Source organism: Acanthochromis polyacanthus, chromosome 14, assembly GCF_021347895.1.
Source record: "Acanthochromis polyacanthus isolate Apoly-LR-REF ecotype Palm Island chromosome 14, KAUST_Apoly_ChrSc, whole genome shotgun sequence".
In the NCBI taxonomy this organism is placed as follows: Eukaryota; Metazoa; Chordata; class Actinopteri; family Pomacentridae; genus Acanthochromis; species Acanthochromis polyacanthus.
The window spans coordinates 34,233,407-34,248,080 of NC_067126.1; the positions used below are offsets into that span (position 1 = coordinate 34,233,407).

Consider the following 14,674-nt stretch of genomic DNA (forward strand, 5'->3'; position numbering starts at 1 on the left):
ATATCGGAGAAAATCCCAATGGAATCTGATCACAGCACTAACTCTTTCTGGCATTGCTTTTGACTTGTGGAATAACTGTGTTCTGTAAACTTGGCGTATTCTTTCCCTGCTCTGTTTATGACTGCTTGAAGAACCCTTCTTTTACTTTACGTCTTCAAGAGCACTTTAAGGTCCACTGGACTCTCTGTGTTTTAAAATGACTGAGCACATGGCTTCGATCAGAGTAGTAAAATCATTTTGCTTTCTCCCAGTCACAGTCAATCTTTTGTTGTCCCTGGGAATTAGCTTTTCCTCTTTGAGTTTCTTTTCATGCTTTCCTTGTTGCCTTTTGAACCGTCTGTGCCTGTCAGAAGCGTCGTCTCTCATCATATGTCTGCCTCCCGGCCTTGTTGCTCTTAATAAATATAATAGTACATAGAGGCCGATGTGACAGGGAAGTCCCTTCTCTGCCTCGCTGTCCGTCTCTGTCGACCGTTGGAGGTCCCCTGGAGACTACAAGGCTGGAATATGTCATTGAGCTAGCTGACAAACAGGCAGAGGCCTGCATGTCAAATATAGACCCACATGGACTTGGCACACATGCTGTCGGGACTAGACCCATGACGCTGCAGTTTGGAATGCTCCTCTGCTGCACACCTACCGAGGCCAAGAGAGCTGTTGAGGATTATAGGGGAGGGCCGGTAGTGAGGATGGGTGGGAGTAGAGCGCACTGAAAGATGGTCAAGGGGCATCTGTTTGCCCGACTAGAGGGTGTCAGCTAATTATAGATTTACTAGAGCCCTCCCGTCCTAACGGGAAGTTCCGCCTCCTTGCCCACCCCTCGCCTCATGCCATGTGCCCGTTGACCTCTGGGAATCGCGGCTAATTCTTGGTATACTGACACACTGACAGGTGTGACGCAGAAAATTACACTTCCAGACTTGACTTTTCGCGGTAATTTTTAGATAGAACGCAAGGTCTGATCGTGTCCTTTTCATCTTTGCACCCTTTTAACTCCCCCCCCCCCCCCCCCCCCCCCCCCACCTTTCATGTATCCATTTCTCCTCCCCCCCACCTCCCCTCTTACTGTATCGCTCGGCTAATTATGGAGACTGGCACCATGTTGCTGCTGGTATGGGGATTTACTACCGCTGGAGCCTAGACTGAGAGGAGGGAGAGTGAAGTAGGCAAAAGGTAATGTCAGAGGTTAGTGGGCAGATGGAGACTTTCAACAGGTTGGTGGATAGATGGTAAATGTGTAAAATAAATGGAGAAAGAACTAAATAAGGCACTGAAAAAGGGATGAAATGAGGTCGGGCCAGGTGTTTGTAGGTGTCGTTTGCGTCCTGAAATGAGGGTTCCTGCTGGCTGCAGATGTGAGACACAGGAGGACTGTTGCTACTCCGTTTGTCAGCATGTGCACAGGTAGTCTTATGTAACGGCTGGCATGTGGCGTGCCTGATGCACACAGTGTGCTTTTGCTTTTACCCTTTAACCACTTGTATAATAGTGTGTTTAAACAGAAGGCCACCGGTCCAAACAGCGTAGGCAGGCAAGCAAATAGTCGCTTGACTTTTATCTCTTCAAAATATGAAGTCGTAATGCGAGTGCAGGTAAGATGCTGCCTCTCGAAAGCACATCTATTATGGGAAAATTGCACACAGTCGCTTCCACTAGCCTGGTTTGATTCACTGATATACCGTCATGCATTGTGAAAACATTTTTAGCAGTAGGTTAAAGCTACTGCTCTCAGTTCCTTCCCAAATTTAGGTGCATTTACAGAAATACAAATGAGTTACAGAATTCATAAGCCAGCAGGACAAATCAATAGCAAACTTGGTTGCCTTCCCATAATCCCCTAAAACCAGTCTTTCTATGGAGTTACACAGCCTGATACCAAGTCACCTGTGTGTCAGTGAATATGTGGTAGTTTTCTTTAATATGGGAATATGCAATGTGAACATGCAAACTACATCTTTACATAAGGATGCTCTAAAATGCAGCTATCATCTTTAGTAGTGTTACAGAGCATAATGCAACTAGATGACGCTCAGCAAATCAGGGGATTTTGATGCCCACTTTGCCTATTTGGTAATTTCGCCGGAGCAGAGATAGAAAACGTCTGCTTGTTTTCTGTGCTGATGATTCCTACTGAGCATCTTCTTCAGTTATTGGCACTTTTAAAAGCCTTTCAACAGCAAGCTCAGTCAGTCATTATGGCAAAAAATACTTCTGCTGAGGTCCTGTCTCACAATTTCTGTCTCATTTTTGCCTCTTTTATGCAAAAATCCTGCTATATTGCCAGTAAGACAGCTTCTCCTTAACGCTGGCTGTGCTTGTTTGCACAGAACCAAACAAATCTGGCATCATCGTGCACAAGGGTGTGATTTTAAAAAGCAATTTGAACACACTGTAAAAAAAGTTTTTTAATTTTTTTATTTTACAGTTAAAGGTTGTTTAAGGTTGTTTTACAGATATTCCCACTTTTGTTAGATTACAGCTAATCACTGGTAAAATTGTTGAAATATTGTTAAATTTTTGGGCAAATAATAAATAAGAAAAATTGAAAAATAAATGTAAGTCGCATCCCCATCCTTTGCCCAATTACCATAAAATAGATCTCTCTTTTTTTGCTGTATTTAAGTCTACAAAAAATATTGTTTTACAGATATTGAAAACATAAAGATTGAAAATTGGAAAAAAAAAAAAAATACTGTTATTTTACATATTTTGCACATACATAGTAATAAAAACTGTCATAACATATACAATGATAATAATTATAGTAACATACACATAATATTGAGTAAAATCACTGAAAAAAGAATTTTTACTTTTTTTACTTTTTAAATTTTTTATTTTGATTTTTACAGTTTTGCAGTTACAGTACTAAACCATTTCTTAATACATTTCTTCTGCCGTCCTTGCTGCTAAATTGTCACCGTCTTTTACAAGATTTTTTTCTCTTAAATGCAGGCTGTAAAGGTTCTCTTATACAGCCTTAAATTTTTAAGTATTTTAGATTTTGTTGTTCTTACGCTGCATATTTCTAAATAAATGTGTTGTCTTTGAGTAATCTGTTGTTGCACTTAATATGAGGAGCATTTGAAGATGACTGGATATGAATATAAAACGTAGAAAAAATAGCTAAATAAGGGGTCACATGGGCCCGCCCGTCACTTCTGCTGCTGGGCCTCCTTGCGGTTTAATCCGGACGTTAACATCCCAGTGTAACTCTGCGCTTGCCGGAGCCGTCAGGCAACCTTAATCGTTGAACCCTACATGCAAGAAATGTATTCCAAACACACTCTCGGATGCTAATACACAGAATGCGGTTGAGCAGCGTTGCTTCTGGGTAATGACTCAGGTCCAGTGGGTTGGCTGAGCTGCCGCATTATCTTGCAAAAACACAGTGATCTGGCTGTGTCCCCTGCACATATTTGCAGACTTACTCTTAGATGCACAGTGCCATGTTGCAAGTGTCCTCATTAGTGCGTGTCAAAATAAGGATTCATTCACCGTGTGTCCCTCCAGCCTCTCCAGTGCAGACTCATTAACGCCGAGTGTTGTGTAAATTTCTTGAATCATACGGGACTGGAGCGAGGTGCTTTGTAAGTGTCGACTTGCGTAATGTGTCAGGTGTGACTGTGCAAGACCAAGAGGCACAAACACATGTTAATGGAAGCCTCACTTGTGGAAACTGACTTGCATCCTGTGTGTAACGTACGCCACACATTCCCCTCGAGTCTTCTACGCACCGTTTATGTGGCGTTTGTGTTCATGGAGCCAGTTGTTTCAGGTGCGTATGTTTTTCTCACCAAATTAGAGGCTGAATTATTTAGCGGGGAGTGAACAAGGAGCCAATCAGATCCTCGCCTCGCTAACCTTCTGGGAACAAGCCAAGGAAGTGGCTTTGTAGTGAGGCAGGAAGTGAGTCATCGCTGTTGCTAGGCTAAATATAGCTTTGGTGGCGCTAGCAGGAGGCGGAACAGCCTCTCCAGCCGTCACAAATGTTATCAATGGGAGTTTTGCTGGAGAGAGGGAAATTACTGCACACACTCATGGCTGAGGAGGAGAGAGAGACACACAGAAAGAGTGCTAAGGAGTGAAAGTGATGCCAGTGACAGATTAGAGTGCAAAATGAAGGTATCTGTGCCAACGTGCTGTTTGGGAAACGCTGCTCATCGTCACCAGCATCATCATCTGCCTCCCGGTCTTTAAGGCGCCAGATTTGTCTCATTCCCCCCGTATATGTGTAATTATCTGAGCGGGAGAGAGCAGTCACCGCAAAGCGGGACATTGAGCTGACAGAAGTGTACCGTGCAGTCTGTCTGGGAGCTTTTTCACAGGGCCCGGCTCACTGATTGTGCTTTGCAGACCTGCAGGGAGCCAGTGCTTAAGCTGCATGTCGAGCAGACTGGCAACGCTGCTAACAGATGGGGGAGAGGAGTCAAAAGGATACGGAAAGTCAGTTCCACACCAGATAGGAGGGGGAGAGGGGGAAAGCAAGGAAAAATTGATTTAGTGTAATTTTGAAGGCTTGCTTTAGTACCTGAGGCTTCATGTCTCACAGCTGTGTTTGGTGGTTGGACGCTGATCAGCTGTTCTAATCAGTGACACAGTTAGATGTAGCAGGAAGTGCTGTAATCTCAACAATGGAGAGACCATAAACGCGTTAGGGGAGATATATTTTTCATACATTAACACTTGTGGTTACAAGTATGACAATGGGATGAATGACTGGACCAGATTTTCCAGCGGGTCATAGTTAACCCTTAAGGTTGTGATTGGAGATATGTTTGATGTGTTCAGAAGTACAGTTTGTCACAGGATTAGAAGTTCTAAATAAAACATATACTCATGCGAGTTCACCTGAAATGCCACGACTGCAGATGAGCTTTTATAAAGTATCAGTTTGGCAGCAAGCGAAAGAAGCGTCATCAGTTCAGTGCAACACTCATAAATAAATCGAGAGAAAACTGGCAGTTTTCTGCATTTTATTTTCTGCAAGTAAACCCAACAATGAATTGATCTCACTATCAAGCATTCCCCGTGTATCCAGAGCCTGATATAGCTTATCCCTCTCCTCCGTATGCTTCAGTTGCTTTCCAACAACTATTTAAAACACATGAGTGAGCCACATTGTTGCACTGGGTGACATGTTCTCTCATTACCACAAACATGGCCGGTGTAGTTTATTTTGGGCAGGTCCCACATCACCATTCTGATGCCATAAATACGCACTAAATGTGCATTCATCCCTGATGAAAATAGTCCCCTGCAAATACACCGTTTATTCCAGTTTGACTTATGGAAGTGAAATCAACAGATGTTGTGTGGTTTTCTTAGAAAGTTCCTAAGAATTTTTTCCCAGAAGCCAGATTTCTGTGGTGAAATGTCTGCAGTAGGAATTCTTTTGCTTCCTGCTGAATGTCACAGAATAGAGAGCTAGTGCGAACTGTTCATTTAGAGCTTTTTTGGGGATGAAATCTAAGTAAAATATAAAATTATGCCAGATTTGTCTTTAATATGCATATAAGACACTTTTGTCAGACTCCACTAATCACAGATTCAGTCTTTCACTGATAGCTGATTTATTCATCCCAACACTTAACCAGGGCAAAGTGTTCTGTGCAGTGAGCTCTGTTCCTCCTAACACGGCATCAGGGACGAGCGGACTAGCTGTGAATGCATGAATGAGTTTGTGACTAATCTCCTTTGTGACTCTATAAGGTGCTTTGTATCTAAAAATATGTCTTAACTGTTGCGTTTCGGTCTGAGATTCTCAGCGGTGATTTATTAGACGATGGTCTCACAAAGGAGCCGTGATGGCTTCATGTCGGCCAGCTCTGGCCAGAATCAAAGGAAAAAGGAAGTCCTAGAATAATTGGGTGGAGAACCCTCACATACGGCATCCTTTCGGGGTCAGAGCGCTCCAGAGTAGAACGTGAACCACCCCGCCCTCCGACACCGGCCTCGTCCAACCAGGAAGCCAGGAAATGATATCACTGTCTGCGGCCACTGTTTGAGCGCAGACCGTTGTGACGCATGGTTGTTTGCTTCCTTCCCTCGGGGGAGACACAATGGATCCCCAGTTAGGCTGGAAAAAAAACCATCAACTCGGAGACAGCTTCTTTTATCTGGAAAAGATGCATCACAGCTGAGAAGCTGCAGACAGAAAGTAGTAATTTGACATCAACAGGCAGCTGACGTGAAGTAGAGGGCATGAATGAGATTTCATTCTGTCAGTTTTGTTGGATTTTTTTGTCTCACTTTATATGACAGTTCTGATGTGTTTGTGTGTTCTCATGTTTGAGCTTTTTTTTCTTCTTGTCTCTCTCCAACAGAAAGATGAAGTGTATTTGAATTTGGTTCTGGACTACGTTCCTGAGACGGTCTACAGAGTGGCCAGACACTACAGCCGAGCCAAACAGACTCTGCCCATGGTCTATGTCAAGGTATGTAACGTGTGTGTGTGTGTGTGTGTGTGTGTGTGTGTGTGTGTGTGTGTGTGTGTGTGTGTGTGTGTGTGTGTGTGTGTGTGTGTGTGTGTGTGTGTGTGTGTGTGTGTGTGTGTGTGTGTGTGTGTGTGTGTGTGTGTGTGTGTGTGTGTCCGGAATAGTCACGGCAAGAAATACTGCCCTTCATTTAATTATCTAGCTTTAATTAAGACTGGGAATAGACCATATTTAACCAAACTCCTATACAGTGTCTTATATCCCAGTAGAGTGCCATGATGGTGTTTTGTCACTGACAGCATTTTCTTTGTTTGTTTTCTACAAAATTAAATTTTAAACCCATCAATACATTTCATATCCATAGTACAAAATATTTATTTTTTGTTTTCTTTTTAAATGTAGCTTTTATTTAACCAGGTCGTTCCCGTTGAGACACAGTCACCTCTTTTTCAAGGGAAGCCTGGCCAAGACATTAAACATTAAAATTGCAACAATAACTAAATAAATAATTGCAGGTACTAAAAAAAATAGTCTTCTTTCTGTGAATGCATTAAAAATTGTACTTGGGACAGTTTCAGTGAATTTATCCCCCTAAACTCTGTGCAGGACACAAGCCTCTGGTGTATTTTTGTAGCGTATGATCATTCTTTTTTTTTCATCTCGACCCCAAATTGTCCATAAATGAACCACGCTTTTCATATTATGCTTCATCCTACATTCTAAAATCCACAAACGTCCCTCTAAGATCTGTTATCAGCTTGCTAACAAGGCCAAATGTCCTTTTTCTACAGACTAGATATAGGCAACAATAAATATGATTTTATGACCAAAAGTTTCTCCTTGACCCAAGGGAAATTTTCTAGATGTGCTTTTTCTTTCCTGGTTTTTTTCCCTAATTGAATTTCATTAACTTTTGCTTCTTTGTTAAAAAGAATAATTTGTGCATAAGAAAATCATAGAGCACAATACAGCATGCAGAAACAGAACTGTATATCATGCATCTCTGCCTGCATTACACTTTTTCAGTTATTATTATTATAAAGTGTTCCTGTTGTGCTTGTTTGTTGCTGTGTGCCCAGATAAGACTTCTAAAGCATTTTTCTGGCTCTGACAGATGTGTGACACAAATGTGAGAATAATTTGGCAAAAAGCTCATTGCACACCTTCAGTCTGAACCTATCAGTGAAGTGATAATAAAACACCCACACTTTATTAGTCTCACAAGACAGAAGAAACACTCACTGTTACCTAAGCATGAATATTCATGAGCAGGAAATTAGGGGTTAGAAGAGCACAAATATGACGTCAGAGATCAAGACTGCAAGTTTTAGAGAATAAATTAAGGATTATTTTGAAGTCTTGAAGTTTAAAAAAACACATAAATGAACATAAACCACCCAGAACCTATGTAGCATCCACAAAATTCACTGTGTTCTGATAGGATCTGATGAGAGAACAGGGCTGTGCAGCTACAGAGACATGTTTTATTTTATCTTTACAAGGCTCACTGTCGTCTGAACATCTGCTGATAAAACGTCATGCACTTGACCGGACTGAAATAGATTCTTAAGTGGTTGTTTCTAGACTTAACTCTGAGATGAAAACTGAGCTTTCTGTAACGGCTCTAACCTTTGTGTGTGTGTGTTTCCATGCGTAGTTGTACATGTACCAGCTGTTCAGGAGCCTGGCCTACATCCATTCGTTTGGTATCTGCCATCGGGACATCAAACCCCAGAATCTGCTGCTGGACCCAGAGACAGCCGTGCTCAAGCTCTGCGACTTTGGCAGGTGAGATACAGTTTTATAGTGTTCTGCTGTCTTCTGGGATCTAGAGGAATGCTTTGACATTCAGCAAAATATGCTTATTTGCTTCATTTCCCAGATTTTGATGTTCAGATTCAAACCGCTGTCGTGTCTGAGCAGAAAACTAGCAGCAGGCCCCAGCAGCCAGTTAGCTTAGCAGCCATATGTTACATATTATGCTTAATTTTTGATTAATTAAACAAACAAGACTAGCTGTATCCACTGTTCTAGCTTCATGTGGCTTCACAGATAGTAACTGGTATCAATCTTTTGAGTATCAGCTCTCACTATGGTGAATAAGCCCGTTTCTCCAAATGTCACACGACTCATTTAAAGCCTTTTGTACTTCAGCTGATACATACAGACTTTATAAAGTGTTAATGTTGCTGCAGACCTATAAAACATGTATGGGTTAAACTTAGAGAGAACTGAATTGAGTTAATTTTTGAAGCTGAATGTAGCAGCAGTGTGAAGTTTCTCTGCAATGTAGCAATAAATCTGGTACTGTTACATGCAAGGGCTGCACAGTGGCCTAGTGGTTAGCACTTTCGCCTTGCAGCAAGAAGATCCCCGGTTCAAATCCCGGCTTGGGCCTGGGATCTTTCTGCATGGAGTTTGCATGTTCTCCCTGTGCATGCGTGGGTTTTCTCCGGGTACTCCGGCTTCCTCCCACAGTCCAAAAATATGCTGAGGTTAATTGATTACTCTAAATTGTCTGTAGGTGTGAATGTGAGAGTGACTGTTTGTCTGTATATGTAGCCCTGTGACAGACTGGCGACCTGTCCAGGGTGTCCCCTGCCTTCACCCGAGTCAGCTGGGATAGACTCTAGTTATTATTATTATTATTATTAGCAATAATAATAATAATAGTAATAATAATAATGACAATGTAGGCTCCAGCACCCTCCGCGACCCTAGTGGGGATAAAACGGTGTATAGAGAATGGATGGATGGATGTCACATGCTATACTTTAGGATAAGTAGGCAGTACTTTAATATTTCAGTCTGCTCTTAAATCCTGATCACAGAGTGTAACTTTGGGTTGATATTTCCATTCTGTTGGAGTGTGGAGATTGTGTCAATGATGATTATATGCTTTGATTTTATGTGCAGTGCTAAGCAGCTGGTCCGTGGAGAGCCTAATGTGTCCTACATCTGCTCTCGCTACTATCGAGCCCCTGAGCTCATCTTTGGTGCCACTGACTACACTTCCAGCATAGGTAGGCTGACTCCAGCTGTTCAACCCTTAAGCTACTTAATAAGCGTTATTTCAGCACATATATGATGTTATAATCTATAGATAAACATGTATTTGGGCTGAGATTTTCTGTGTCACTTGCTGGTCATGTCTGTGGTCGTTCCTGCTCCTCTGTGTCTAAATGGGACTTCTTTTTCTTTTGGTGACCTGACTTTTCCTCTAGATGTGTGGTCAGCCGGCTGCGTACTGGCAGAGCTGTTGCTAGGACAACCAATCTTCCCTGGTGACAGTGGAGTGGATCAGTTGGTTGAAATTATCAAGGTAAATGTGACCCACATTGTGTAGGCCACAGTTTTACCAGATTTATTTCTTTTTCATGAGTGAATTCAAGCTCATAATGTCGCTGAACTTCATGATTTTGACTTTCCAGGTTCTCGGCACCCCGACCCGAGAGCAGATCCGTGAGATGAACCCCAACTACACCGAGTTCAAATTTCCCCAGATTAAGGCACATCCTTGGACTAAGGTGAGTCAACAGGTACAGGAGCCCTTTTACTACTCTTTAAGATTCACCGCTACAGCATTTTGCCATTGTTGTTTTGTGCCTGCTTGCTTCTCCACAGCCATCCAGCCTCATCATCTCCATCTAACAGAGCAACGTAGGAACCAGACAGCTCCACACACCACACTTAATCTGAGCTTTTAGACTCTGTAGAGAAAAATACTGAGTTTCCAGGTTAGAAAATCCAAATCTGTTGCTTCTTCTGGGTGGGACAAAATATCTATGCAGAGATATGTCATCATCCTTCCCCGTGCGATATAAGTATTGATACGCTGGCACCAAATATTGATACTTTAATTAATATAACAAGCACTCAAAACCCTACCAGCTGCAATATCCACAGCATCACTACTCCTGTCGTTCCCCCTAGACGACCACACAGTCTCTGCCTGGATCTCATCATGCCTTGCAGATATCTCGGCACGGATGAAAAAACGCCACCTTCAACTTACTCTCTCCAAGACTGAGCTCCTTGTCATTTCAGCTAGTCTGTCTGTTCAACAAGAAATCAACATCCAGCTTGAATCAACCCAACTCAAACCCACAAAGTGTGCCAGAAACTTGGGTGTCATGATCGATGACCAACTAACCTTCAAGGCTTGTGTGCCTCTGTTGCTCGGTTGTGTCGATCCCTGTCTGAACATGCAGCACAACTCCTGGTCCGTCCGTGTCACGGATCGACTACTGTAACTCCTTACTGGCAGGCCTCCCCACATGCACGGTCAAACCTCTGCAGATGATCCAGAGCGCAGCAGCATGTCTAGTTTCCAACGAGCCATAAACAGCTCATGTCACCCCACTGTTCAGATCGCTTAACTGTCTTCCAGTTGTTGCCTGCATAAAATTCGAAACTCTAACACTTGCATTCAAAACAGGCAATGAAAACAGCTCCCTCCTACCTGACCTCTGTCATACAGACGCTTGGCCAACAAAAAGCAGTTGATCCAACCACTACAACGGGGCTTGTCGATAGCTGGAGTCTTCTCTTCTGTAGTTCCCCGATGGTGGAATGAGTTACCAAACTATTCGATTTACAGAGTCTCTCGCTGTCTTTAAGAAAAGACTAAAAAAACAGCTCTTAACTGAACACCTTTGCACTTGCACTTACTTAGCACTTAGGTCCGCCTGTTCTGCATAGAACATTGGGCCGCAAAAAACAAAAATAAAAACAAATCCTATTATGTCTACTGCCTGTAGTCACCACGGTCCAATGGTGACTCTTGAACTTGTTGTATTGCACGTATCCAGGTTGTGTTCTCCTGACTAGATCCTTGCTTGCGTTGTATCCACTCTCAGATGTACGTCTTTTTGGATAAAAACGTCTGATAAATGAAATTGTAGAATTAATGACTCCACACGGTGCCGTTAATCACATTGAGGGAGACTTAAGAGGAAAAGAATTGACCAAAGAGGAGTTTGTACAGGTATAATTGTGAACAGCAACGCTACCATAAGAGACACCCAATCCACATTTTAGTGCAAAACGTGGACCCATTTCGGCTTTCGCAACACTGCGCGAACAAGCAAGCTCAACAAAGACTATGCCATATGCAAGAACTGCCTCGTAAAAGTAAAGTACATAGGCAAGACCATGAGCATGCAAACCCACCTGCAACACCACCATCCTGAACTCCTTGCTGACAAAGTGGCCACTGCGGCTAACGTTTCAAAGCTTCATGTCTCGTCCCTGAGGGCCGCCAGCGTTACAGCGTGCATCGCTGGGTTAATTTGCGAGGACCTCTGCCCGTCGAAAATGAAGGGTTTTGAAAAACGCTATACTAGCGGCTGCAAAGCGCTAAAATGTTCCCAGGTTGATTTATTTAAAATGACACTGAGATGTTCTTCGGTTTACGTAAAAGAAGTTGGTGAAATGTGAAATGTTCCAGGTTCATAATACAGGTGACAGGCCATAAAATCTGTCCAGAGATACACAAAAACAAACATAAAATGTGTTTAGGCTTGCATACACTAGTTGGTTATGCACTAAACCACCTTTTCTAAAAATTTGCCTTTTACTGTAATGTTCGCACTATTGAGCACACCTGAATATAAGCCACGCCCACTGAATTTAGAAAGAAAAAAATTGCACATATATAGGTCACACTTAATATCTATAAGCCACAGGTGTCCACGTGGTAACATGAGATATTTACACAGATGTTTTTTATTTACTTTTAATTAAATAAATGCTTTTTTCTGAACAGTGCCTGTAACACAGCAGAAACACGGAGTCAGTTCTTCACGCTGCCGTCTCCAACGTCCCACCGTCGATTCATTGATGCCAAGCTAACATGCAGCGGCTCTGTTTCGTTCTTCGACAGCCAGATCGATTGCCTTTAACTTAAAAGCTGCATCATATGCATTTCTTCGTGTGTTTTCCATGATGAGGGTGTGTGCATGAAGCGCAAAATGACTGATTTGAAGAATTTAGTGTGTGCGTGTTTGATTTAATTCGAACAGTTTCTTTGGTCTGATGTGACGAGGCTAAATGTGTTGGAGACATGAAGCTCGTTAGCCCGTAAAAATCTCTAAATTAGCGGCGTCGTTCTATGAGCCACAGAGTTCAAAGTGTGTGGGGGAAAAAGTAGCGGCTTATAGTCTGGAAATTACGATATAAAGAAATGTGATGGCACATGTGAACATGACTCGTAAGTTGCAGTCAGTGTGTTTGGAAAAGAGGCCTACGGCAAGACTAGATATTTTTTGTTAAGCGGTTCATCCAAATTTGTGTCAAATCCAGTGAAAGTGACACCAAGTTGCAGTAAATAAATAACCTTAACCTTTTTACAGATATTTTGCATTTTTCAGTTGGATATCGGGATGCATCTTTATGTGACTGTCTTTCAATATATCAATAATCGTAGTATCGCTGTATCCTATCGTGAGGTACCCTATGATTCCCACCCCTACCCTTTACTGTTCTTTTTTATTGCATGTGAAGTCATTTTTAGCTTGACACCAGGTTGTATGAGGCCTGTTTAGTCATGCAGTATGGCTGCTTTGTAGTCTTGTCACATGGCTTCTTGGAGATCCTCAGGAATTCAAAGGTAGCACCTGTCAAACTGACAGTCTGTCTATTGTTGTCCAAACCAAAAACCACAAAAAATGCAAATTCATCGGGCCGAAAAGGTGGTTCTCTGTTTATTCATCACAGTTTGGAGTCAAACATGTTTAATTATTAAAACTAACAAGTTGGATGGAATGCTTTAATATTTCCGAGTAAAGCTGAAAGCAGAAATGGGATCAGGAACACTTTGAAAAGACACTTCTCAGTTCCAGCACAGTGTTTGGAACCACAACGTCCTGACTGACCAGAAATGCCGCTCGCTCAATCACTGCGCTGTTATCAGCTTCAGATGTCAGCCTGAAATGTCATCCTGCCACGTTATTTCTCCGCTTTGTGCTCTCATCTGAATGCTTGTTGTCAGTTCTATCTGCCACAAAACAGGCGGTAAAACGTAAACGGACATTCTCCCCTCAGCAGCCTCACACTTAGCTCTTTCATTGGAAAACAGAGCCCTCCAATCAGCAGGCAGCAGCAGGTCCTCCTGTTCACCTCAGAGGCGCCGTGCTGTGGTTCCTCTCTGCCACTGCATTTAGTTTACAACTGCAATCAAATGCATTCATTGATTCATTTGTAACCTTTCATAAAAAATACATTGAAACGACTGCATTAGCTTTCATCCATCATCCGCTAACCCTTTATACAACATGTGCTCTTTGTTTGTTTGTTTGTTTGTGTGTGTGTTAATGAAACAGAAATATCTCCTTTTGTTTGACAGCGCAGTGGAAGAGACTAAACAAGATCCCTCTTGACTCTGTCTCTGATTGGTATTCAGGTGTTTCGGCCACGCACGCCGCCAGAGGCCATCGCCTTGTGCTCCCGCCTGCTGGAGTACACACCGACGGCCCGCCTCACCCCTCTAGAGGCCTGCGCACACTCCTTCTTCGACGAGCTGCGCGACCCCAACGTCAAGCTGCCCAACGGGAGAGAGAAGCCCTCGCTCTTCAACTTCACCACCCAGGGTATGCGCACACGACAAACAGAAACATTAACATGCACTCAAAGGAAAATGCAAACCTTAGAGTGTCATTTTCAACTGCAAAGATAATTTATAACAATTTTTAAAAAATAAAATCTAAAGGCCTGGGGATGTGCAGTCTGAGTGCTAATGATGTGAAATATATTCATTTTTATTTTATTTACATGGACTTGTCCTGACTTACGTTCGATGCACAGCAGGCTGCAATCATTCAGAAAAGCATCACTTTTATTTTGTGTCATTATATTTTAGTCTGAAGGGTCACACCTCTAAAAATATAATGTTAATTACACACCTGTGTTACTTTTCTAACAGATAAAGAAACTAATATTATATCTAAAAACAGATGTAACATAAAAATGCTCTAAAATTATGTGATTTTAGCTCATGTGTTCTTCAGTAACATTTATATAGTATCTAGATTGTTTCCATAATAAATAACTATGGAATTTGTAAAGACCTAATCACAATGAACATAAAAACATTCGCTTTTTACCTTTAATATAAACGTATGCAAGATATATCCCATGGACTTCAAAAGTCCCTCAATTATATGCTGAGCCTCTATCATCTCTTTCAAATGTATTCATGTCAGACGTCCATGTCTGTTATCCAGGAGTTGCAGGTAGCT

The 14,674-nt window shown here is 42.2% G+C and overlaps 1 protein-coding gene across 4 annotated transcripts in view; it reads left to right on the forward strand.

Moving 5' to 3' along the window:
* Positions 1 to 14,674, forward strand: part of gsk3ba (glycogen synthase kinase 3 beta, genome duplicate a) — a 42,218-nt gene that overhangs the window by 23,641 nt on the left and 3,903 nt on the right. For 2 of the 4 annotated variants that reach the window (XM_051959422.1, XM_051959420.1), the window contains exons 4-9: positions 6,327 to 6,437; positions 8,095 to 8,225; positions 9,354 to 9,460; positions 9,662 to 9,759; positions 9,869 to 9,976; positions 13,840 to 14,026. In XM_051959422.1, the coding sequence (XP_051815382.1) occupies positions 6,327 to 6,437; positions 8,095 to 8,225; positions 9,354 to 9,460; positions 9,662 to 9,759; positions 9,869 to 9,976; positions 13,840 to 14,026 (742 nt within the window). The remainder of the gene's footprint in view (positions 1 to 6,326; positions 6,438 to 8,094; positions 8,226 to 9,353; positions 9,461 to 9,661; positions 9,760 to 9,868; positions 9,977 to 13,839; positions 14,027 to 14,674) is intronic. The other 2 variants (XM_051959423.1, XM_051959421.1) reach the window with 1 other exon arrangement.